Source organism: Mastigoproctus giganteus, chromosome 10 (genome assembly GCF_048544385.1).
Source record: "Mastigoproctus giganteus isolate SK-2022 chromosome 10, ASM4854438v1, whole genome shotgun sequence".
Lineage (NCBI taxonomy): Eukaryota > Metazoa > Arthropoda > Arachnida > Uropygi > Thelyphonidae > Mastigoproctus > Mastigoproctus giganteus.
This window is the reverse complement of record NC_143584.1, coordinates 38,755,029-38,781,172: the sequence shown is the minus strand read 5'-3', so window position 1 is coordinate 38,781,172 and position 26,144 is coordinate 38,755,029. Positions and strand designations below refer to the sequence as shown.

Here is a 26,144-nt window from a genome sequence, read left to right as displayed (position 1 = left end):
GAAGCTATGATAATAACTACATATGATTCTTGATTCAGGATGGTCATGCTGTCAAAAAAAACAGATGTTTCTTCACACATACATACATACAGAAGGGAATTTGTTTTTTTTTAACCCAAGAAGGGTTTCTACTTTTAATTTGTGATAATGATTCAATATATATATTTTTTTATTTTGTTAATTACTTGATTAATACACTAATAATATCTTTTATTAATACTATATTTTCTACAGAATAGTGTATTATTAAAACATTAATACACTATTCTGTAAAGAAATTAAAAATATTTAATAAGTCTGACATAGTATTATTGCATATTTGCTTTTCTTTCATTTCTGGTCAAACAATTAACGTAAGAGAAATGCTATTGGTATACCAAAACTCATAAACAATAACCAACAAATGGAAAAAAAAAAAAAGAATTGTTTCGAATATATGTGACATAGTATTATTGTCCACTGGTTGTGCTGTGAGTGTGATATATTTCATTTGAAGTATACCACAAGTATATCACATGATACAAAGCATCCCCTGATTCCAAATGCATTCTCGTGGGTAACAAAGTTAATAATAAATAAATACACAAGCTAAAGCAAACTCTGCCAAAAGGGTTTATGTAACTCATTGTCATTAAAGCAAACTAGTGGTGTTTGTATGCCAGTGGAATCAAAAAAAAAAAAAAAAAAAATACAAATTTAAATTTTATATTCACGTTACACTTTCATTGCAGATAAAAAGATGCCATTACTACTGAATGAAAATTATAGAAGCTCTCTCTCTCTCTCTCTAAGAAATTTTGCATAAATGGATTAATATGATATACATTATATCTTAATAATATATATATATATATATCAGAACCAAGATACCGACGAGGAATATTACAACTTTCTAAAAGTGATAAAGCCCAAGAAAAATACAGGGAAAAAGAAATCCAAAGAAGAAAAAATTAGTCAAAAAACACTTGTCGTGATTAACCGAAGACGACAAATGAAAAGCAAGAAAAACACTGACAGGGAGAAACTTGAGTATACTGAGTTATGCAAAGACATTAGAAAGAGACTTAGAGAGGACATAAGAAAATTTAACACAAGAAAAGTAGAACAAGCATTAAGGGAAAACAAAGAATTTAAATCAGCAGCCATGAGTAGTAATACAGAAAGACAAATGATACGGAAACTGAAGAATAGCGATGGTGTACTTATAAACAGCAGATAAGGCATAATTCAAATAGCAGAAGACTACTATAGAGAATTATACAAGGAGCAGGGGAATGATGCCAGCAGTGGGGAAGATGGATTGCAAAGTATCAACACATGCGACATACCCGATATTCTTCCTGATGAGGTAAAACATGCATTGAAGATAATGAAGAATCAGAAAGTCCAGGGGGAAGATGAAGTTACTGTAGAGTTGTTAAAACTGGGAGCAAGAGACATAACACAAAAACTGGCAAAGCTCTTCACAAAGTGCATTAGAATAGGTGTGATGCCTAAGCAGTGGAATAATGCAATCATAGTTTTGCTGCATAAGAAAGAAGATAAATCAGAAATTGGAAATTAGAGACCAATTAGCTTCTTATCCCACAACTACAAGTTGTTCACAAGGGTCATTACTAACAGATTAGAAAAAATATTTGATGAGAATCAACGGAAAGAGCAAGCTGGCTTTAGGACAGGATTCTCAACTATGGACCACCTTCACGTAATATCACAACTAATGGAGAAAGCAAATGAATATAAAACACCATTATGCCTGGCATTTGTGGATTATGAAAAGGCATTTGACTCCATACCGCATAAGGCAATGTTTCGGGCACTGGAAAGACAAGGCATAGATACTCCATATATTATGATTTTGAAGAAAATATATCAGAGTGCTACCTCCTTTATTAGACTAGACAAAGACAGTACGAAAGTTAAAATTGAGAAAGTAGTTCGACGAGGAGACACAATAGCATTAGCATTAGTAGAGGCATTTGATGCAAGAAAGCAAGCTTATGCAGCATCAGCCAAAAAAAAAAAAAAAAAAACCACTTCCACTTCACCCCTCTGTTCGTTCATAATACCTGTCCAGCTGAGCCTTAAACTTATTTAGGCTATCAACTTCCACCACAAGGGATGGCAGTCTGTTCCACCAACCAACCACCTGCTGGCTAAAGGCAAATTTCCACACGTCTATCCTACATCTATCTTTCCTCAATTTGAATTTATGCCCTCTCAGGTGATTTTTCTGAGCTAGAGGAAGAATCCCATCAGCATTGAGCATGCTCAAACCATTCAAGGCTTTGTACACCTCTATCAGTTCACCTCGCTGGTGCCTAGTTTCCAGACACTGTAATTCGCAAAACTTAAGCCTTTCTTCGTAAGAGCACAGCTTTGTCCCATTCACCAATCTTGTTGCCCTTCTCTGTACTCGTTCCAGCAGCTCTACATCCTTCTTGAAATGAGGCCTCCAGGCCTCTATACAGTACTCTAGGTGTGGCCTGACCATTGCCTTATACAAGGGAATAATCACCTCCTTATCTCTGCTAGAAAAATTCCTATATATCATTGACAATACACCATGAGCTACTCTTGCAGCCCGTCTGCACTGCTCAGAGAACTTCATATCTGCCTGCACAACCACCTCCAGGTCCCTTTCATTCTCTACCACTGTCAGTGTAGTACCACAGAGTTGATACGTTGCTCTGGGGTTGCTGTTTCCCATGTGTAGTACTTTACATTTGGTAATGTTAAACTTCATTTGCCACCTCGAAGCCCATCTGCTCAACCTTTCCAAATCCTGTTGCAGCAGCATAGTGTCAGTAGTGTCCTTGACAACCCAGCCAACCTTCGTATCGTCTGCAAACTTGGACATTAAGCTTGATATACCATCATCAGTATCATTTATAAATACAGAAAACAATAAAGGACCCAATACTGAACCCTGAGGAACTCCACTAATAACATTAGTCCACGATGAGCAGTGTCCATTGATTACCACTCTCTGTCTTCTCCCCCTCAACCACCCCTTTACCCATAGCAGCAATTTGCCTCCAATGCCACACCGCTCCAATTTGTGCAGCAGTCTTCCATGTGCAACAGTATCAAAAGCCTTTCTAAGATCCAAGTATATAATATCAAAGTTATTCCCTGCATCCAGTTCTTTTGTGACTGCATCATAGTATCCAATCAAGTTGGTCAGGCAAGACTTCCCCTTAACAAAACCATGCTGTGTCTGAGCTATAACTGAAGTCTTGTCTAAATGATCCTGCAGTGCTTCTTTAACCAGTGAAATCTGACCAGTGAAATCTTTAACCAGTGAAATATCTCCGAAGCTGTTTGCTGCTGCCCTTGGAGAAGCTTTCAGAAGACGAGACTGGTCTCAGAAAAGAGGCAATGTGAATGGAGAGTACCTAAACCATTTATGATTTGCAGATGACATTGTGTTCATAAGCCATGATCCCAAAGAATTAGAGGAAAATCTTATTCAGTTATACACAGTTAGTAAGGATTTTGGACTAAAGATGAATATGGCTAAAACAAAAGTAATGATGAAAAAGTATGCCACAGAAAGGGAAATAATGATTGAAGGAGCAGTAATTGAAGAGGTGGAGTCATATACTTATCTGGGACGAGTTATTAGCTGTAATAATGATAAATGGATGGAAGTCAAGAGAAGAATAAATTTTGGATGGATAGCATTCAGGAAATAGATCGGCGGAATTACTTAACAAGTACAGGTCACTGTTGAAAAAAAGCCGTGAATTAGGGTTGAATTTGAAAGTGTCTGCAATTCTGCCAAGACACGATAGGAGGGAGTATATGATGAGAGCCCTGTCGATCAATTCGCCCCTGGAAAGATTGTGCAAGGCTCAAGAATTTTTTTCAGCCTGGTTTGTACTTCTTAACAGGAGAGACTGCTTCTACAGGGATGGGATACACTTAAATAGAAAGGGTGCAAGAATGTTTGCTGATGCTAGCAAGGCAGTGTTAGGTGGGTCGGAAAACTGCTAGATTGGGGGGATACAAGGACTAATAGATTAACAGTAGCCACTGGCAGAGGTGAAAGTGATTCTTGCACTGCTTCTATTGGAATGAGCATCAGCCTGGAAAATAAGATGCAGGATATTTCAGAGACTGCTGGGAATCATTTGGGTACAAGTAAACACATAGGTTGTGTTAGGGTAGCTAAGAAAAAGAACAGGTGCATGTATACTTGCGTGTACAATTATGCTAGGAGTTTAGTAAATAAATTTGATGAATTTGAGGTATTGCTCAAAAGATCAAAGGCAGATATTGTTCGGATATCAGAGACGTGGTGTCATACAGATATAAGGAATGCAGAACTGCAATTTGGGGAGTACAATGTCTATAGAAAGGATAAACAGGATCGGAAGGGAGGAGGGGTTATGCTATTAGTTAAGAAAAACATAAAATCCAAGGAAGTGAAGCCAGTCGACATCACTGGACAGTGCAGTGTCGAGTCAGTTTGGTGTGACATAAGCATTGGGAGATCAAAACTGAGAGTAGGAGTGTGCTATAAGCCTAATGACTCTGATGAGTATAATAAGAAACTGTACAGGGAAATAGAGTGGGCCAGTAAATCAGAGAGAGTCTTATAATGGGGGATTTTAATTTCCCAAATATTGACTCGAATTTGGGGACTGGTCACTCACACACTAGCAAGGCTTTTGTGGATTTATTGGATGATTGTTTTCTACATCAGCATGTTCGGGAGGCAACTAGAGGGAGTAATACTCTTGATTTTATTATCAGTAGTGATTCTTCATGCATTAAGAATCTGCAGATAAATGAACCACTAGGTGGCAGTGATCACAGTGTGCTGAAGTGGGATTTACTCAAAGAGGTAACTACCATCAGGGGTAAAGGGAAGGGGTATTGCTTTCGTAAAGGCGACTACGATGGACTGAGACAGTATTTAAATTCTATACAGTGGGACCAACTGATGATGTCACCAACAGCAAATTCAAAATGGGAAGCATTCAAAGAACTTATCTTGGAAGCTACCAGGCTTTACATACCAACTAAGAAATATTGTTCAAGGTTTAGGCCTAAATGGATGTCAGATGAACTAATGAGACATATGACAGAGAAGAAAAATGCATGGGATACATACAAATTAACACGTGACACAGAAGCCTATGATAGATACAAGTTGATCTGTAACCAAGCTAGAAAGGAGGTTAGGCAGGCGAAGGCAGATTACGAGAAATCTTTGGCAAGGGATACAAAGAAAAACAGCAAAGAGTTCTTTACTTGTGTAAACTCTAGAAGGAAGGGGATGAATCAGATTGGTCCAATTGATATCGATGGGTCAACTGTTGATGATCCTGCTCAGGTAGCTAACAAACTAAATGAATATTTTGCATCGACATTCACACACGAGGAGTTATTCAGCGAGGGGAATGCCAGAGGTGTATTCAACTCTGGCAGTAAGCTAGAGAATCTTGTAATAACTGAGAGTAAAGTGGAGGAGAAATTGTTGAAGATAAAGACAAGAAAGGCACCTTGGGTGGATGGGATCTATCCAGTTATATTAAAGGAGGCAGCAAAGTAAGTAAGCAAACCCTTAGCCATAATTATTAGAGCTTCCTTGGACTCGGGGGAGGTACCCATGGACTGGAGATGTGCAAATGTAACCCCAATTCACAAAGGAGGATCAAAGGCTGACAAAAGTAATTATAGACCTGTGAGTTTAACTTCTGTTCCCGGAAAATTAATGGAGGCACTGGTTAAAGAAGCACTGCAGGATCATCTAGACAAGACTTCAGTTATAGCTCGGACACAGCATGGTTTTGTTAAGGGGAAGTCTTGCCTGACCAATTTGATTGGATACTATGATGCAGTCACAAAAGAACTGGATGCAGGGAATAACTTTGATATTATATACTTGGATCTTAGAAAGGCTTTTTATATTGTTGCACAATCAAGACTGCTGCACAAATTGGAGCAGTGTGACATTGGAGGCAAATTGCTGCTATGGATAAAGGGGTGGTTGAGGGGGAGAAGACAGAGAGTGGTAATCAATGGACACTGCTCATCATGGACTAATGTTATTAGTGGAGTTCCTCATGGTTCAGTGTTGGGTCCATTATTGTTTTCTGTATTTATAAATGATATTGATGATGGTATATCAAGCTTAATGTCCAAGTTTGCAGACGATACAAAGTTTGGCAGGGTTGTTAAGGACACCACTGACAGTATGCTGCTGCAACAGGATCTGGAAAGGTTAACATTGACAAATGTAAAGTACTACATATGGGAAACAGCAACCCCAGAGCAACGTATCAACTCTATGGTACTACACAGACAGTGGTAGAGAATGAAAGGGACCTGGGAGTGGTTGTGCAGGCAGATATGAAGTTCTCTGAGCAGTGCAGATGGGCTGCAAGAGTAGCTCATGGTGTATTGTCAATGATATATAAGAATTTTTCTAGCAGGGATAAGGAGGTGATTATTCCCTTTTATACGGCAATGGTCAGGCCACACCTAGAGTACTGTATACAGGTCTGGAGGCCTCATTTCAAGAAGGATGTAGAGCTGCTGGAATGAGTACAGAGAAGGGCAACAAGATTAGTGAATGGAACAAAGGGGGTGCTCTTACGAAGAAAGGCTTAAGTTTTGCAAATTACAGTGTCTGGAGACTAGGCACCGGCGAGGTGATCTGATAGAAGTGTATAAAGCCTTGAATGGTTTGAGCATGCTCAATGCTGATGGGATTCTTCCTCTTGCTCAGAATAATCACATGATAAGGCATAAATTCAAATTGAGGAAAGACAGATGTAGGATAGGCGTGCGGAAATTTGCCTTTAGCCAGCGGGTGGTTGGTTGGTGGAACAGACTTCCATCCCTTGTTGTGGAAGTCGAGAGCCTAAATAAGTTTATGGCTCAGCTGGACAGGTATTTCGAACGAACAGAGGGGTGAAGTGGTTATTTTTTTATTTATTGACTTTTTTATTTTTTTTGGGCTGATGCTGCATAAGCTTGCTTTCTTGAATCAAATGCCTCTACTAATGCTAATGCTAATATAGTCGCATACTGAAGAGCAATATCGCAGTTTGTCTGAAACGTAAAATAATGAACCAATGTATACTCCCCACCATGACTTATGGAAGTGAAACTTGGGCACTCACCAAAAGAATGGAAGAGAAGCTGAGAACTACACAGCGAAGAATGGAACAAATTATATTGGGAATCAGACTGTTAGATAAGAAGAGAAACACATGGATTAGGCAGCAAACTCAAGTAAAGGACATTCTTATCAAAACTAAAGAATGAAAATGGTCTTGGGCAGGACACATAGCTCGGAGACATGATGATAGATGGACTAAGAAAATAATAGAATGGTACCCAAGAGGAGCTAGAACAAAACCTGGAAGACAAAGGCGGAGAGGGATAGATGAAATTCATCCTGCAGTGGATTTAAAATGGCTGATGATGATCATGATACACACGCACACGCGTGTGTGTGTGTGTGTGTGTGTATATATATGTTCGTATTAATATAAAGATGTAAATATGAGTTACACGGAAATATTCAGTCTATTTTTATTTTCCCTTTATTTCCACTGATTTTAACTTATTAACTTTAATATATATATATATATATATATATATATATATATAGAGAGAGAGAGAGAGAGATTCCATAACTTTCAAAAAGAAAGTTCGATGGTTGTAAGTACATAAATGATACACAGAAAGTAAAACAAAGCAATATTTTGAAAAATAAATTTTGACTTATTATATTTTCTTAGGAGATTCCCAAATTCAAGCTTCAATTTTAATTGTAGTAATATAAGAAATATCTTCTTAAATAACCAAATTGCTGGTAAATGAAATATTCTGGTATGGACATCCAAATTAAATTAAGAAGCAAACATTAATTAAAAGGTATACAAATACTGCATATTCAGAATAACTGTGTTCATTCTGTTGAGTGTTTTCTGTAATAAATTTCACATCTGGATATATAAAAAGTATAGAATTTATATATCAACCAAAATGTGAAAAATCTTACTTGATGTATAGCCATAACTGTCTTCTTCTTCTCCTTCTTCTTCACGTTCAGCTGCACTTTCTTCTGAAGTAAGTTTAACAGAGCCAGCACTTATGTAATCAATCTGCATGAACAGAGATAACAACTAGGTAGAAGAGAATTTTCACTGAATTGCTTATTGTTTAAAGAACTGAACTGCATACATTAATAGAGTATAAAGTGTAGATTTCTACATATTAAAAAACTATAATTGCAATCCTAAATGAATTCAACTAATTGTGTGATGCTGATACTACCATTTAATAAAAACATATTTATTTTTATGGATTTTTATGGGTTTTTATGAATTTTATGGATTTTTACACAGTAAAAATAACAACTCACAGGATTTTTTATGGAACAGTACACAGATCTGTATGCACCAAATTCACCGGCGTGTGTGGGCATGATTGAAATTTTATTAAATGTTCAACAATAGCTCATATTCTCTTTCAGTGTGTAAATACACTACCTGAAACACTTCATTAGGAGCATGAGAAAAGAGAAAATGTGTTAGTTTGCAGTGGCCTGAAGCACCGCTCCAACATCTCATGGCATGGGGTCAACAGGGTATTCAAAAGTGACAAAAGGAATATTGTACTTTTCATATAACACAACTATCCTCAATTCATAGAGTCTGACCAATTTGACTAGATACTATGATGTGGTCACAAAGGATACAGATGCAAAAAATAATTTTGATAATTATATACTTGAATTTCAGGAAAGCTTTTGATGCTGTTGAACATGGAAGACTGCTGTACAAATTGTAGCGGTATAGCATTAAGGACAAGTTGCTGCAATAGACAAAGGGATGGTTGAGTGAGAAACGACAGAGAGTGGTAATAAATGGACACTGCTCTATGTGGACTAATGTTATTAGTGGAGCCCTCTAGGGTTCAGTGCTGGGCCGATTGTTGTTTTCTGTATTTATAAATGATATTTATTTATTTATATCAATGAAGGTATATTAGGCTTACTGTCCAAGTTAGCAAATGATACAAAGGTCAGCAGCGTTGTTAATGATAGTAAAGACAGAATTCTACAGCAACAGGATCTAAAAAAGTTAGGTAGATGGGCTGAGAAGTGGCAACTGAAGTTTAACATTGACAAATGCAAAGTACTGCATATGGGTAGCAGTAAGCCAAGAGAAATGTACCAACTGTGTGGTACAACACTCGGGAGGTGGAGAATGAAAAAGACCTGGTGATAATTGTGCAGTCCAATATGAAGTTCTCTGAGTGGTGCAGACAAGCTGCCAGAGCAAGTCCTAGAGTTTTGTCAATGATATATAGGAATTCTGCTAGCAGAGACAAGGAGGTGATTATCCCTTTGTATAAGGCAATGGTCAGGTCACACTTTGAGTACTACATACAGGTCTGGAGGCCTCATTTTAGGAAGGATGTAGAGTTGCTAGAACAAATACAGAGAAGGGCAACAAGATTGTTGAGAGGAACAAATGGGGGTGCATTTACAAAGAAAGGCTTAAGTTCTGCAAGTTGCAGCATCTGGAGACTAGGCACCTGCGAGGGGATCTGATTGAGGTATACAATGACTCGAATGGTTTGAGTAGGCTCAATGCTGATGAGATACTTCCACTTGCTCAGATTAAGAACCTGAGGGGGGCATAGATTCAAATTCAGGAAAGACAGTTGTAGAATAGATGTGCGGAGGTTTGCCTTGAACCAGCGGGTAGTTGTTTGCTGGAACAGACTTCCATCTGTTACAGACTTCCATCAATGATATTGATGATGGTATATCAAGTTTAATGTCCAAGTTTGCAGACGATACAAAGGTAGGCAGGGTTGTCAAGGACACTACTGACACTATGCTGCTGCAACAGGATCTGGAAAGGTTGAGCAGATGGGCTGAGAGGCGGCAAGTGAAGTTTAACATTGACAAATGTAAAGTACTACACATGGGAAACAGCAACCCCAGAGCAACGTATCAACTCTGTGGTACTACACTGACAGTGGTAGAGAATGAAAGGGACTTGGGGGTGGTTGTGCAGGCAGATATGAAGTTCTCTGAGCAGTGCAGACGGGCTGCAAGAGTAGCTCATGGAGTATTGTCAATGATATACAGGAATTTTTCCAGCAGGGATAAGGAGGTGATTATTCCCTTGTATAAGGCAATGGTCAGGCCACACCTAGAGTACTGTATACAGGTCTGGAGGCCTCATTTCAAGAAGGATGTAGAGCTGCTGGAACGAGTAAAGAGAAGGGCAACAAGATTAGTGAATGGAACAAAGGGGTGCTCTTACGAAGAAAGGCTTAAGTTTTGCAAATTACAGTGTCTGGAGACTAGGCACCAGCGAGGTGATCTGATAGAGGTGTATAAAGCCTTGAATGGTTTGAGCATGCTCAATGCCGATGGGATTTTTCCTTTAGCTCAGAATAATCACCTGAGAGGGCATAAATTCAAATTGAGGAAAGACAGATGTAGGATAGACGTGCGGAAATTTGCCTTTAGCCAGCGGGTGGTTGGTTGGTGGAACAGACTTCCATCCCTTGTCGTGGAGGTTGATAGCCTAAATATGTTTAAGGCTCAGCTGGACAGGTATTTTGAATGAACAGAGGGGTGAAGTGGAAGTGGGTTTTTTTTTTTTTTTTTTTTTTGGCTGATGCTGCATAAGCTTGCTTTCTTGCATCAAATGCCTCTACTAATGCTAATGCTAATGTTGTTGTGGACGTTGATAGCTCAAATAAATTTAAGGATGAACTAGAAAAACATTTGGAGCGACTGGATGGATGAAATGGGAAGGGTTTTTTTTTTTTTTTTTTGGCTGCTGCTCTATAAGCTTGCTTTCTTGCATCATTTGCCTCTGCTAATACTAATATGAGTTGAGGAAGAGTATGCTAATGAACATACCTTCCCAGTTCATTGGATAGATGCTCAAAATGTTTATGAGATTTTGGAACTGGGCTGGTTAGAAGAGAAGCCTGAAATCGTCATGTACCTCAAAACAACTCCTTCATATACAATAGACTTTCAGAATAACAGCACCTTCGGGAATTCAAGGTGCCGTTATTTCTATTTTTCTATTATCTAAAAAGTTTTCTTTTTAATGTGTTTAATGCAGAAATAATGAAGCCAAATAAGAAACAGAGAGATTAAGAATGTGATTTTATTAACTGCACATAAAAACACATACACATGCTGATGATCCAATGTTATATTCTGCCATTAATACACTTCTGTTTATGTCCCGTTCTATTTTCTTTATTATACCAAGTTTAGTCAGTGAGGGTAGCACACTGGTACCATCACCGTCCTCCCCACTGGGTGGAAAAGGCCCAAGTTTGAATCCCATCAATGGCATAAGCAACTTTTTTAGACTTTTTTCACTCCATGGCTGAGTTAGTGAGTCTCAGGCATACATAGCAAGGTCTTTTCCCTAGAAACTGAGGTTTTTCTTCCAGCGAAACAGGCAAATTGAGCAGAGAACACATGCAATTTACAGACACAGTACACGGTGTGTGAATTTACATTGCAGGTGACTCTAATGTAATAGTTTGGATTATATGAAGTTTGTCACTAAGCTTTAATGTTGTTGTTCCTTTCTTCTCCGTATGAGGTTTATTAACTTTAGGAGCCATAGTGAGGGTTTTTTTTAATTTAAAATGAATGTAAAACAGAGTATAATTTGTGATATTAGTACAGACAGAATTCACTTTGAAAATGGCTAATGTAAACAAATACAGTAATCACGTGACTTGCTATTTTATTTGTTTCGGCACTGCAAGACATCTGTACTGTATGTATACATCCAATCACAATGTGCCATTATTTCGAGTCTACCGTATCTGGCATGGTGGGTGGGTGGGTGGTTGTCCTTTCTTTTTCAAAGTACACCTCTCTTCATACTGGAGAGTGGAGTACATTGAAGGGAGGTTATTATTATTTATTATTATTTAGTTTTTAGGAGCATTAGCAACTAAGGCCATATTGCTCCGGAAATAAACGGAGGTCATTCCCTGACCTTTCCGCATCCTCCGTAGTATTTGGTGGTGGCGGGTTCGAACCCCGGTCTAATCAAGGAGTGTGTGCTACGTGTACTGCTGCTCCTTCCCACCTGGCTACGGAGGCACCGTTGAAGGGAGGCACATCAGCATTAGCAGAGGCACATGATTAAAAAAGCAAACTAATACAGCATCACCCAAAAAAAAAAAAAAACTCTTCCCATTTCACTGATCCATTAAAAATGTTTGTCTAGTTCTGTCTTCAATTTATTTAAGCTATCAACTTCCACAACAACAGATGGAAGTTTGTTCCAGAAATCAACTACCTGCTGGCTAAAGTCAAACTTCCGCACATCTATTGTACAACTGTCTTTCCTCAGTTTGAATCTATGACCCCTGAGGTTCTTAAATTGAGCAAGCGGAAGATTCCCATGAGCATTGAGCCTGCTGAAACCATTCAAGGCCTTGTACACCTCAATCAGATCACCACGCAGGTGCCTAGTCTCCAGAAGCTGCAATTTGCAGAACTTAAGCCTTTATTCATAAGAGCACAGCTTTGTTCCGTTCACTAGTATTGTTTCCCTTCTCCGTTTTTGTTCTAGCAACTCTGCATCCTGCTTGTGAGCATTATTGGAAGCCATTTTATCTATGTGGTCTTGATGGAGGTCATTGTAGTGTCTATCATGAAGTGTCTTCTTTGCCCATCTTTCTGGCATCATTTGTTCAATCTGGGAGGAGAGGACTCTTTGCTTAAGTTGAGTGAGGTATGCCACATGTTTATCTTCCTTATGACATGGTACAGGGCTGCTGTGTTTTTCTGGAAGTACGTTAGCTATTGCTGTCTTCTGTTGCTCAATGAGGTCTATCAGACATCTTCTTTCCAAGCTACTGTTAGTCTCTCCATGGCGGACTTTGGGTAGTGTTGCCAGCTCTAGGTCATCATTGTTCTTGTCTTTCTCATGATATCCTCCAGCTTGGTGTTAGTCCAATCTATGATCCCGAAGGGGAAGGAGTAGTAGCAGTAGTAATGCAGGAATGTGATGCAAGAAAGCAAGCATATGAGCTTATATAGCATCAGCCAAAACAAAACAATTTCACACATCCATTCCCTCTAAAAGTTTGTCCAGTTCCTCTTTGAATTTATTTAAGCTATCAACTTTCACAACAACAGATGGAAGTTTGTTCTAGCAATTAACCACCCTCTGGCTAAAGACAAATTTCCACACATAAATTCTACAATTATCTTTTCTCAATTTGAATTTATGCCCACTTAGGTTTGTAATCTGAGCAAGAGGAAGAATTCCGTCAGTACTGAGCCTGCTGAATCCATTGAAGGCCTTATACACCTCGATCAGATCACTTCGCAGGTGCCTCGTCTCCAGAAGGTGCAATTTCCAGAACTTAAGCCTTTCTTCATAACAGGACCCCTTTGTTCCCTTCACCAGTCTTGTTCCCCTTCTTCGTACTCGTTCTAGCAACTCTACAACCTCTAGCAACCCTTCTTAAAATGAGGCTTCCAGACCAGTATGTAGCATTCAAGGTGTGGCCTGACCATTGCCTTATACTAGGGGATAATCACCTCCTTATCCCTGCTTGCAAAAATTCCTGTATATCATTGACAAGACACCATAACCTACTCGGGCAGCCTGTCTGCACTGCTCAGAAAACATCATATCTGACTACACAATTACCCACAGATCTCTTTCATTCTCCACTACCCTGAATGTAACATCACGTGGTTGGTTACTAATACCCAAATGCAGTACTTTTCATTTGTCTGTATTAACCTTCAGTTGCCACTTCTCGGCCAGTCTACCCAAGTTTTCCAGATCCTGTTGGAGCAGCATACTGTCATTACTGTTATTAACAACCCTGCAATCTTTGTATAATCTACAAACTTTCACATTAAGCTTGATATACCTTCATCAATATCATTGATAAATATACAAAACAACAATGGGCTCAACACCGAGGGACACCACCAATAACAATAGTCCATGTAGAGCAGTACCCATTGATTATCATTCTCTGCCATCTCCCACTCAACCATCCTTTTATCCATTGTAGTGACTTGCGGTTAATGCCATAGTGCTCCAATTTGTACAGTAGTTTTCCGTGTGCAACAGCATCAAAAGCTTTCCATAAATTCCAAGTATATGATATCAAAATTATTTTTTGTATCCAGTTCCTTTGTCACCACATCATAGTATACAATTAAGTTGGTCAGACAAGACTGCCCCTTGAGAAATCCATACTGTGTCTGAATTATTACTACTGTCTTGTCCAGATGATCCTGCACAGCTTCTTTAACCAGCGACTCCATTATTTTCCCTGGAATAGAATTTAAATTAACAGGTCTGTAATTACTGGTGTCACCATTTGATGCCCCCTTTGTGAATTGGAGATACATTTGCACATCTCCAGTCCATTGGGACTTCCCCCGAGTCCAAAGATGCTCTCATAATTATGGCTAAAGTTTTGCTTACTTCCTTTGTCACCTCCTTTAATATAACTGGATAGATCCCATCTACCCCAGGTGCCTTTCTTTTGTTTAACTTCAACAATTTCTCCTCCACCTTGCTTTCAGTTATTACAAAATCATTTAACTCCTTGTTCGAGTTTGATAAACATCTGGCCCTCTCCTCCTTGAATAACTCCTCACATGTGAATGTAGATACAAAATACTCATTTAGTTCGGCAGCTACCTGAGAATGACCATCTACAGTCAATCTGATTCATCCCTTTCCTTTTAGAGTTTACATAAGTAAAGAAGTCTTTGCTGTTTTTCTTTGCACCCTTTGCCAAAGATTTTTCATAATCTGCCTTCACTTGCCTAACCTCGTTTGTGACTTGATTACAGATTAGCTTGTATCTATTATAGGCTTCTGTGTCGCCTGAAAATTTATGTGCATCATATGCATTTTTCTTATTTGCCACGAGTCTCATTAGTTCATCTGACTAATGAATAAATTATTAAATATTTATTCTTTGCTTAAAGAAAAATCTTTAAGCCAATCCTACATCAGTACACTGTGATCACTGCCACCTAGTGGTTCCTTTATCTGTAAATTCTTAATGAATAAATAATCACTGCTGATAATGAGATCAAGAATGTTGCTCCCTCTTGTTGCCTCTCTAACATGCTGCTGCAGAAAACAATCATCCAATAGATCCACAAAAGCATTGCTAGTGTGTGAGTGACCAATCCACAAGGTCCAGTCTATATCTGGGAAGTTAAAATCCCCCATTATAAGACACTCGAATTTACTGGCCCACTCTGTTTCTCTGTATAATTGTTCACTGCATTCATCAGAGTCATTAGGCCTATAACACACTCCTACTTGCATTTCCCTTTCCCGGTGCTTATGTCACACCAAACTGACTCAACATTGCACTATCCATCTATGTTGTTGTTGTTGTTATTTGGCTTTTTAGGAGCATTAGCAACTAAGGCCATATTGCTCCGGGGATATGTGGTGGTCATTCCCTGACCTTTCCGCATCCTCCGTATTTGGTGGTCACGGGCTCAAACACCGGTCTAATCAAGAAGCGTGTGCTACGCACATCCATCTATGTCAACTGGATACACTTCCTTAGATTTTATGTGTTTCTTAACTAACTGCATAATCCCTCCTCCCTTCCTATCCTTTCTGTACACATTGGAATGGAATTTCTCCCCAAATTCCATTCTGCATCCCTTTTATCTGAGTGGCACCACGTCTCTGATATCTCAACAATATTCGCCTTGGATATCTTAACCAGCACTTCAAATTTATTTACTATATTCCTAGCATTGGTGTACATGTACCTGTTCTTACTCTTAGTTACTCTAACACAGCCCATGCATTTCCTTGTTTCAAGACCTCCAGCAGTTCTGAAATCCCCAGCAACTTGCTTTCCGGGCTGCTGCTCATTCCAATAGAAGCAGTACAAGAATAATTTCCACCTCAGTTTTCCAACCCACTTAACATTTTCTCAATTGCATCAGCAAATATTCTTTCACCCGTTTTATTTAAGTGTATCCCATCCCTGTAGAAGCAATCTCTCCTGTTAACAAGCATCGACCACACTGAGAAAAATTCCTATCCCATGAGCTTTGCACAGTCTCTCCAGGTCGGAAATTATTGAAAAGGCTCTCAACATATTCTCCCTCCAATCGTGTCTGAGCAGGATTGCAGACACTTTCAAATTTAACCCTAATTCATTACTTTTTTTTCAGCATTGACCTGTACTTGCTTAGTAAATCTGCAGATCTCCTACACTTAATGTCATTAGTGCCAACGTGTGCAATAATATCACATTTTGTGCCCTAAAAAGATGATATCTCTAAAACACCATCAACATGTGCCCCTGGCAGACATACCCCTGGTCCTATTCCACCTACTGTTTTTGCACAATATATTTCCTATTTCCTTGATAACTGAGTCACCGATAATAACTAGCTCCTGTGGGACCAGCATATTCTGCTCTGAAGGTTGCCACTGTGTTGCCTGGTGCACAAGAGTGTGCTCTGGCATTGAGTTGGGCAGCTGAGAACTTGAGCCCCCCCCATTTAAATTCCTTCGAGGGCATCCAGTGACCAATGTTATTGTTGGCCAAGGAACTCTCTAACTATCCTACAGGTGTTCAGGATTGTGACTTTCTGGATTCCTTGCAGGTGTTTTTTGGGAGACCAATTGTTGCTCGGCTCTTGTTTCTGGCACCATACAGAGTGTTGGCACAATGATCAGGATGGTTATTATTACTATTGTTATATAATTTCTCCCTGATGGGGATTCTGCTCTGTGATGGGTACTAGTACTAAATGCACAGGGTGGTTTTTATGTCTGGTGTTACTGTTGGTCAAGGAACCCTCTGAGTATCCTACAGAGTTCAGGATTTTTTCAACAGCTGCAAATTGCAGTTGCTACAATTTGCAGAACTTAAGCCTTTTTTGATAAGAGGACCCCTTCATTCCCCTCACCATTCTTGTTGCCCTTCTCTCTACATGCTCAAGCAACTCTACATCTTTCCTAAAATGATGCTCCAGACTTGTATGCAGTACTCAAGGCGTGGCCTGACAATTGCTTTTTACAAACAGATAATCACCTCCTTTTTTTTTTCCCTACTAGCAAAATTCCTGTATGTCAATGACAATAACACATGACCTGCTCTGCATTGCTCAAAAACTTCATATCTGACTGCACAATTATTCCCAGATCTTTTCATTTTCTACTATCGTAAGCGTAGTACCACACAGCTGGTACGTTTCTCTGGGGTTACTTCTACTCATATGCAGTACTTTGCATTTGTTAATGTTAAACTTCAGTTGCCACTTCTCAGCCCATCTGCTCAAGTTTTATAGATCCTGTTGCAGCAGCACACTGTCATTAACAACCCTGCCAACCTTTGTATCATCTGTAAACTTCAAGTATATTAGCACCAGGACTGCATAGGTGTCTTTGACTTTAACTGTGTGCCCTTTGTTTAACTTTGCTTTGAGAAGGCTTCTTAGTCTCTTATGGTTATAATAATATTAATAATTATTATTATTTTAGACTGGAGAGAGCTGAATTTCAAAAAAAGTCAAAATGTCTAAGTGATTTGTAGACTTGGGAGAACAATTGATGCAACAGATGAATTTGACTGAATAGGGCAGAGAGATATTAAGACAGAGGAGATCAAATAAAAGAGAATAGGCTAGAAAGTCTATTACATAGAATGTCAGTATAGAATGTATAGCAATAAGTACCACCTTTAAACTGAAAGGAATTATAGAGAGAATAAGAAGAATAATGAGATCAGTGGAGGTTGAATCAATGATAATTGAGTTTCTTCACAGAGAGTGGAAATGAAACGAGATATAATTGAAAATGTATATTTTCATATATATCTCGTTACAGTTTTGGGGAGATTTTTGATCTTTTTGCGGATAAGTTTGTTCATTATGACTATTTATAATGCATTATGGCAGATGAGGAAAATGTTTTTTTTGGAGGGGGGGGATGACTTGCATAGATCAGATAATCTGCATACACAGAAAGAATATGCCTAACTCCCAAAAACCTGGTAGTGCTCTCTGCATACACACAACTTACATACCCTCCAGTCACAGGTGGCTGATTGCAGACACCTGTGACTGGAGGGTATGTAAAGACATGACTCATACTACATGAAGGAAGAGGTGACAGATGTTGGAGTTTTGATCTGGAGACCAAACAAGGGTATATACCAAGAGTTAGTAAATCTGGGTATATCACCATGTGCAAGACCAAGCTAAACCTAAAGTTATATACAGATACTAACTTCAGGTCCTTGAGGTATGCCATGGATATTCTTCTAGCAACAACAGCTAAGTCTGTTACTGCTATTGGTAAATTCAAAACTCCCAAGATGTAACTTACACTAATGAGCCAAAACTTGACAGTCTCCCCCCCCACCCACCCCGTCTCCACTAGTGGACATATTCCACAATACCTAGGGGTATGTCACCAGCCAGTGCAGCATGAATAATACATGTTGGTTCATCAGTAGAAAGCTGTACAGTGGAAAAAAAGAAGGACCAGATGGAGTTTAAATGAGAAATGATTTGAGACACAAGGAAGGAATGGCTGGCATTTCAGCAACTGCAGGTATTTTCAGCTGTTCAGGGGCCACTGCAGTGAAGGTGTAGTAGGAATGGTCTAAAAGAGGAACACACAACCACCAATGTCCAGGGACAAGATCAGCACTGGTTGACAGTCAAAGTGAGCAGTAGTTGGCATCAGACAGCTCATAATCCACACATTAAAAGCAGACTACAAACAGGGTGCACAGAGAAACATTTCAGAGCATACCAACCAGCAAACACATTTGGATATAGGCCTATGGTGCAGGTCACCTATTGATGTTCCCACATTGACTGAACATCATCTTCATCTTTGCCTGTAGTGAACATGGGCCCAGTGTTCTTGAACATTTGACTCTTTTCTAGTTCAGCAACATGATGGATGCATGCTTATTCAATGGTGAGCAGATGCACAGCTGCAATCAGACTGCAATGGTTTGACAAAAGCAGGACAGCAAACAGTGGTATCATGGTTTGGGAGAGATTTACATGGGCATCACTGGGTCCCCCTCATCCCCACTGAACACACCTCACTGTCAGATCCTACCTCAGCATTGTTTTGGCCCATGTTTTACCCTACACTGTGATCGTGTAGCCAGATGGCACTGGACCCTTTCAGCAAGACAATACTCCTTGTCACAAGGCCTTATTATGCAAATGTTTTGAGAAATATGTTCAAGCATATCTTGTGCTCCCTTGGCTGCCAAATTCCTTTACCATCAGTCTCATCTAACAGTTGTTGGATGTGGGAATGCAGCATTCCCCAGTCCATGCCAGTGCCTTGCTTCATTGCCGAACTCCAGGATGTCCTGTTGTCCAGCTGGTCCAGGATACCCGGGGACACCTTCCACAGTCTCGTGGAATTCATGCCACACTAGGTACAAGCAATTATCATGGTGAAAGGTAGCCCAACACACTATTAGGTAGGTGGTCATAATGTTTTGGCTCACAATTGTGTATTCTCATGCTCCACTTGCAAGTCAAATTGAAAAAAATTAGGACATTTATCTGATCATTAATTTCAGCAAACAATTCCAAAGGAGGAGCGCTCTGCCTTTTTCAGATGTTTTAATTTAGCCAATTTTAGATTTGCATTAATTCATTTTTGTTGCTCTTTGTAAGACATTTTATTTAGATTATTGAATAAGCATTGAATAAGCATAATGGATGCATGCTTATTCAATGGTGAGCAGATGCACAGCTGCAATCAGACTGCAATGGTTTGACAAAAGCAGTGCAGCATGTTAGGACATGGCTGTCTGTATTTGTGTGTGTTTGGTGAGTGCCATAAAGAAATAATTCTACTAATTCTCAGATATTTTTTATAAATTTGTTTGTTAGATAAACTTATTTCTGTATTATTATATTTATAACAATATGTGATGATCAAAGTTACCTCATTTCCCTTTCTGGTAACCACTTTTCCCTCATTTTTTCTGTTAATATTCTCTTCCTTTTCAGAGAGTGAGGACAACGGCTTATTCAAAGAACTTGAGATACTCTGAAGACTGCTTACAGTTCGAGGTGGAGGTAAAGGTGGTGCCTCATCTTCAAACTGATCCAAAGAAATTTCTTTCTCATTGTCACCATCATTTTTTATTAATTCAGTTGCCAAACACGGAAAGAATTCTTTCCATTCATCTTGTGAAGATACCTTAAAATTAAAACAGATTCAGAATACCCTCCAAATAACTACATAAAGAACTGCAATCAAATAAGATATACTAGGTTTCATAAAATTCTCTACTTCCATACAACCCTAAGAATAATAAGCACAAATCAAAAAATTATTTTGTAAATGCATTTTCTTTGCAAATAATGTTCTAAGACACCCAATCTCTATCTCTATTATCTCCTCCTATCCATCCACTTATGATTACTGTAAGATTTCCAAGTCCATCAAATTTGGTTAGCACTGTGATCGTTATGTACTCTTATCTATATCCTTTCTATATTTAAGACGTCTTACAGACAAGAAAAGTTTTCAATTGAAGAAGGTACAGAATGATCATGGAACAGAATCTGAAATGCAATCTCAGAATTTAGTGGAATCCAAAGTTCTGAACCACACATATTCAATTGAGCTAAATTTAAATTTCCATATTTAAAAAAAAAAAAAGAAGTTAAACAAGGAAAAGCAAAATGATGTATTAATATGTGAAAGTATTATATTGCTATACCATATTTCTGAATGTGTGGTTTAGTAAAATTTTATATGGGCATGGGGAGGGTGGTTCAAAAAAGACTTGTATTTGCCCAGAAGTAGCTGTGATAGAAGGTTGAAACAAATACATTTTATCCACATGAAACAAATTACGCTTTTTCAACATAGTCACCAGAAAAAATGATGCATTTTTGCCACCTCTCAATACACTTCTGCAGACCAGTTTTGTATAAGTCCTCTGACTGTCCTTCAAAATCATGACTCAGCAGCAGAAATCATTTCATCATCGGTAGCAAAGAGTTTTCCACGAAGCAAGGACTTCAGGGGAGGAAAGAGGAAGAAATCTGAATGGTGCAAGGTTGAGGGAATAAGCATGATGTGGCAATATTTCAAACACACACTTGTGGGCACATCTCACTGCAGCATGCAAGGAATGCTCAGAGGCATCATTGTAGAGCAGTCAAACACCTTTTGACAGCTTTCCTCATCTTTTTTCTTTTACAGCAGCACACAGCTTTATTAGTAGGCTGGAATAATACTTCGCTGTCATAGCACAACCCTTTTGAAGATAACTTGTTAGTATCACACCATGCTGACCCCAAAAAACTGACACCATCACCTTGCCAGCAGTTGGATGCACATTTATATTTTTGGAAGGCTGGTGATTCTGCATGCTTCCATTGTTTTGACAGTTGCTTGGTTTCAGGATCATAGTGATGGATCCACGTTTCATTTATGGTGACTAGCAGTGAAAAAACTCTTCTTGCTTTTCATGGCACACTGAAATTTCATGTGCATATTGTGCCCTTTCCTTTTTCTGGTAAGAAGTCAGAAGTCTGGGAATCCATCAAGCAGACACTTTACTCATATGCAACTGTTGACCCATTCATTCATACATCAGTATGAATGTCGATAACTGAATGTGTAAACGTTGATAACTGAATGTAAGATGTATAAATGTGCATATACGTATAAATATCTATGTGAATTAATGTGTCCTGATATGCTTGTATATTCTTAGGCATTAGAGTGTATATGTACATGAGTGTTTATATGTGTATGTGCATATTAGGACATGGCTGTTGATAGGTATTTGTGTGTGTTTGTGTGTGTATATATTTTCATGTGTGAGTGCATGTATAAAAGTGCATGAATGTCCACATATGTAAGTGGGTGTGTGAATATATTCGTGTGACTGTAACTATAAATGTGCATGAATGCACATATATATACGTTCATTTGTATGTTTAGGCTGGGTAGAAAAGGAGTCCACTTAACCAGCAACAACAAAAAAAAGTGTCTGTCTCTCTTCTATTCAGGGTACTGTACTGAGTAGAATAAATGTGTGAGCATGGGGAGTGTGAGAGAACATCCATTAAGTATTTAATATGTGTTAAATTGTACCCTGAATATGTAAATCCATATAAAAAAAAATCACACAACAATGCAGGTTAAGATGCTAAAATGTGCATGAATGCCAATTCATCTGTGCATGATGACTGAGTGACTGAAACCAGTTAAATAAAATTTAAGAAGTGTGTATGCCTTAGTATATGTTGCCTAAATTTAGGTGATAACTGTGTAATGTCTGGTTGAAAGATGGTGGATGTAAGAGGGTATTTAGAGGCACAGTGTGCTGGCCTGGCCATTGTCAGATTTCTTACCACATTGCACAGTGTGATCTCCCCCCCCCCACATGGGGCACTCTGAACCCATGACTTTACTCCCCTTTCTGAACCCCCCACATCCCATCCAAACATTTTGCTTGGTGGACCCTGCCATCCACTTTCTTTACCTTCAATTCTACTCCTCTACTCAAACTGTCTTCCCAGTGCTCCTTTTTAACAAAAACTACTTGTTTTAAGGGGCCCTCCCTTTGGTGGTGGCAGGGTTTGTCCCATCCAGAGATCCTTACACTCTACAAGCTGGTCCACCTCCTTGTGGTATTGGATGGGCAACAGGGAGTCAGCAGGAGATGAGGATTGCCCCCCCCCCCCATTACTGCAACACAAGAGTATATATACTATGCAGAGTTGGAGAGGAACCCCAAGTGTCACATGACAGTAAACACTATACACTTTCTGTAAATGTTGTGCTCACCACATTGAAATTTTGCACCCTCTATATCTGAGTAGCATCATATTTCTGATATCCCTATACTGTCCACAACTGATGACCTAACCAACACTCCCCCAGCATTAGTGTACAAGCTGGTATATGTGTACCTGTTTTTGCTCCTAGTAACCCTAACACATCCCATGCAACTGCTTGTACCATGAGGATTGCCAGCAAGCCTTGTAATTCCTTCACCTTATTTTCCTGGCTGGTGCATGCCCCAATAGAACTAGTGCATGAATCACACATCTGCCTATGATTGCTGTAAAAGTATTAGTCAGTACATTCTTCTCTCACAGAGGTAGCAGTTTTCTGACCAACCTAACACTGCCTCAATAGCATCAGCAAATATTCTTGACCCCTTCTCTTAAATGTATCCCACCCATGTAAAAACAGTCTCTCCTGTTAACAGGAACAGCCAAGCTTAGAAAAATTTACACTGCAAATCTTTTATACTCTCTCAAGTACATGATCAGATCCCTGTCAAATAATGACAGGACTCTGATCATGTACTCCCTTTTATTGTATCTGAGCAGAATTGCAGACACTTTCAAATTATTCCTACCTCACAACATTTTCCCAACATTGCCTTAAATCCTCAGATCTATTCTTAATATCATTAGTATCAATGTTTACAACAATATCACCTTTTATGCCCTTAAAACATCCTTATTATCATCTCTACATGATCAACCTTTGCCAAAAGGCAGATATATCCTGGTCGTATTTCCCCTATCTTTTTTTTAAAAATATATTTTCCATTTCCATGACAACAGAGACACTGAAAATAAGTACCTCCTTCTAGAACGGTGCATTCTGCCTTTGGGATTATCACTGCGTTGTCTGATGCATAAATGTAAGCCCTGGCAATGATGTAAGCCGCTGACAGCTTGGTGTTCCCCCTCTCCCTTTTTAATCCATTTGAGGGTATCAATCCTGTTCTGCAAGCTCTCATAAACATCCATTAGAATGCCAAGTTCACATTTAAATTCCTCGCACTCTTTCCACCACACATACACATCCATTTGGCTGTATCAGTCCTGAAATAGATAGGTATGTGACGACAAACAAGTAGCACATTTTATAAAGTGGTAATTGTAGGAGAAATGTTCTCTTCATTTCTACCTGAGCCACAGCACTCCCACTAATTTGAGCCCTTTGTTTTGCTGTACTAGTCTGAAGCATGATTTACATTTAAATTCAATTTAATTTGAGAATACACACTAAACTAAATATTACATAATGTAATAATAACACTACTCTATTCACAGGTTATGGAACAATAATATGTATTACACTATCAAGTTTTGGTTATACGAATAACACTAACAAATTACATTATGCATTATGCTATACAGTTATGTCCATATATAGTACTGTGATTAGAATATTCTTTGTTTAGCATACCAGATGTCAATTAGATGGGTGCTGGATCAAGAGTACTCATTGAGTCCTTACGCAATCAATGGACGGATTGAAATATTGGGAGGGAGTTGGGTTTGAGGCTGCAAACTGTGCAGATGAAGAATTTTGAGCTCTTGGAAATATATAAATTTTTTGGAAAATTTTTGCTTTCCAAAAAACTTATTGTTTCAGATTTAAGATAAAACCTAAGCTGTTTCAGATTTTCAATAATCATTTTTTGACTTAATTAGCATATGGAATTGTGTTCAATAAATAGTTTAATAGTCCCAGTCTTGTCTGTTAACTTTTTTAAAATTTAATCAGAGATTTTGTAATTTACAACTTAATACAGTATTCATACAGCTTTTGTATCAGTGATTTTGGCAACAACAACCATTTGAGTTTCACCTATTTTGTATCATAAGATTTAGAATAGGTGAAATGATCATCCTGGCAGTTATGGCATTGTAGAGATGTCACAGTATATTCTGTTCATGAATGATTTTTGGATCTTCAGTTTGCAAATGTAGTATCAAATCTAAATGTGGTCAGGAAATAGCTAAATTTATGGCTTGTGGCACCTCATGAAATTTGGAATGTACAGATGAACACAACAATGAAGTAGCCTAGCCTACGTACAAGTTAGTGCAAATGCATCATTAGTATTAGTATTAGCAATGGTCACATGGTGCAAGGAAGCCTATGGCTTATGCTGCACCAGCCAAAAAAATATTATAATAAAATAATATCAGTACTAACATTATATTAATAATATAATATATTAATAATATAATATATTAATAAATAATAAATAATAATATTAATCATATTAGTATGTTTAATATTATTATTTATGTGTTAAAAGATGCTGCCTTTGCAAAAATTTGCTAATTCAGAGTTTAGCTGTGTACTAATATGATGCATTTGCACTAACTTATACATAGTATAATTGTCTTGCAGCCTGAGGCATAAGCCCTTAAAGCATCCTAGTCTTAATTCATCTTATACACCATCAGGCATCTCTCATATTATGCAGTTATACTTCATAACTGTTTTGCCATCATTACATCACTAGGGTACCTACCCACCCACCGAAGAAGGGCCAAATAATCCTGAAACGGTGCCGTCTGGGTGGTGGTATCCGCTGAGAATAAGTAACAACAGTCTTCTGCTTTGGTGAAGTGTTAGTTATTTGAAGTAGTGCAATATCATGGCAACTCGTTGTGAAGGTATTCACAATATGAGATATAACTTAAACAATGCCGCCTTTGCAAAAATTTGCTAATTCAGAGTTTAGCTGTGCACTAGCAATGCATTTGCACTAACTTGTACGTGAACTAATAGTAACAATAGCTATATTATATTATACTAAATATCTTTCTTCTTACCACTGGAATAAGGCTTCTAACAACAAATACAACTGGATTTTTAGCATTTTTAATGGCTTCTATAGCTTTTTCATGAGTTGCATCTTTTAAATCTATTTCATCAACCTGAAATAAGGATGAAAAAAATTCAAATTCTTTTGGAACAATGAAAAATTTATCACTGTTATTCATGAATAAGATTAGCAAATCAGATTTAGCAACAAGTTATTCAGTTTCTAAATCTCACAATCAAAGCAAGAGACTCAATGTAACACATGCTAAACAATTTTTATTTTTATTTATTTTTTTATTATTATTAGCTATATGGTGCAAGGAAGCCTGAGGCTTATGCTGCAACAGCCAAAAAAAAAAAATTCCCTAGTTACCCTGAGAGAGAGAGAGAGAGAGAGAGAGAGAGAAGCAGAAGGGAATCACCAAGAAAGAGAAGAATGATGATATCCAGCTCAGGACCGTGGGTGTGCCAAGCCCATACTCATCAGAT

At 38.4% G+C, this 26,144-nt stretch overlaps 1 protein-coding gene across 1 annotated transcript in view; it reads right to left on the bottom strand.

Moving 5' to 3' along the window:
* LOC150078991 (multiple PDZ domain protein-like) overlaps positions 1-26,144 on the bottom strand; it is a 798,800-nt gene that overhangs the window by 687,717 nt on the left and 84,939 nt on the right. Inside the window, exon 6 of the mRNA XM_090382913.1 lies at positions 25,664-25,768. Coding sequence (XP_090239039.1) covers positions 25,664-25,768 — 105 coding nt within the window. The remainder of the gene's footprint in view (positions 1-25,663; positions 25,769-26,144) is intronic.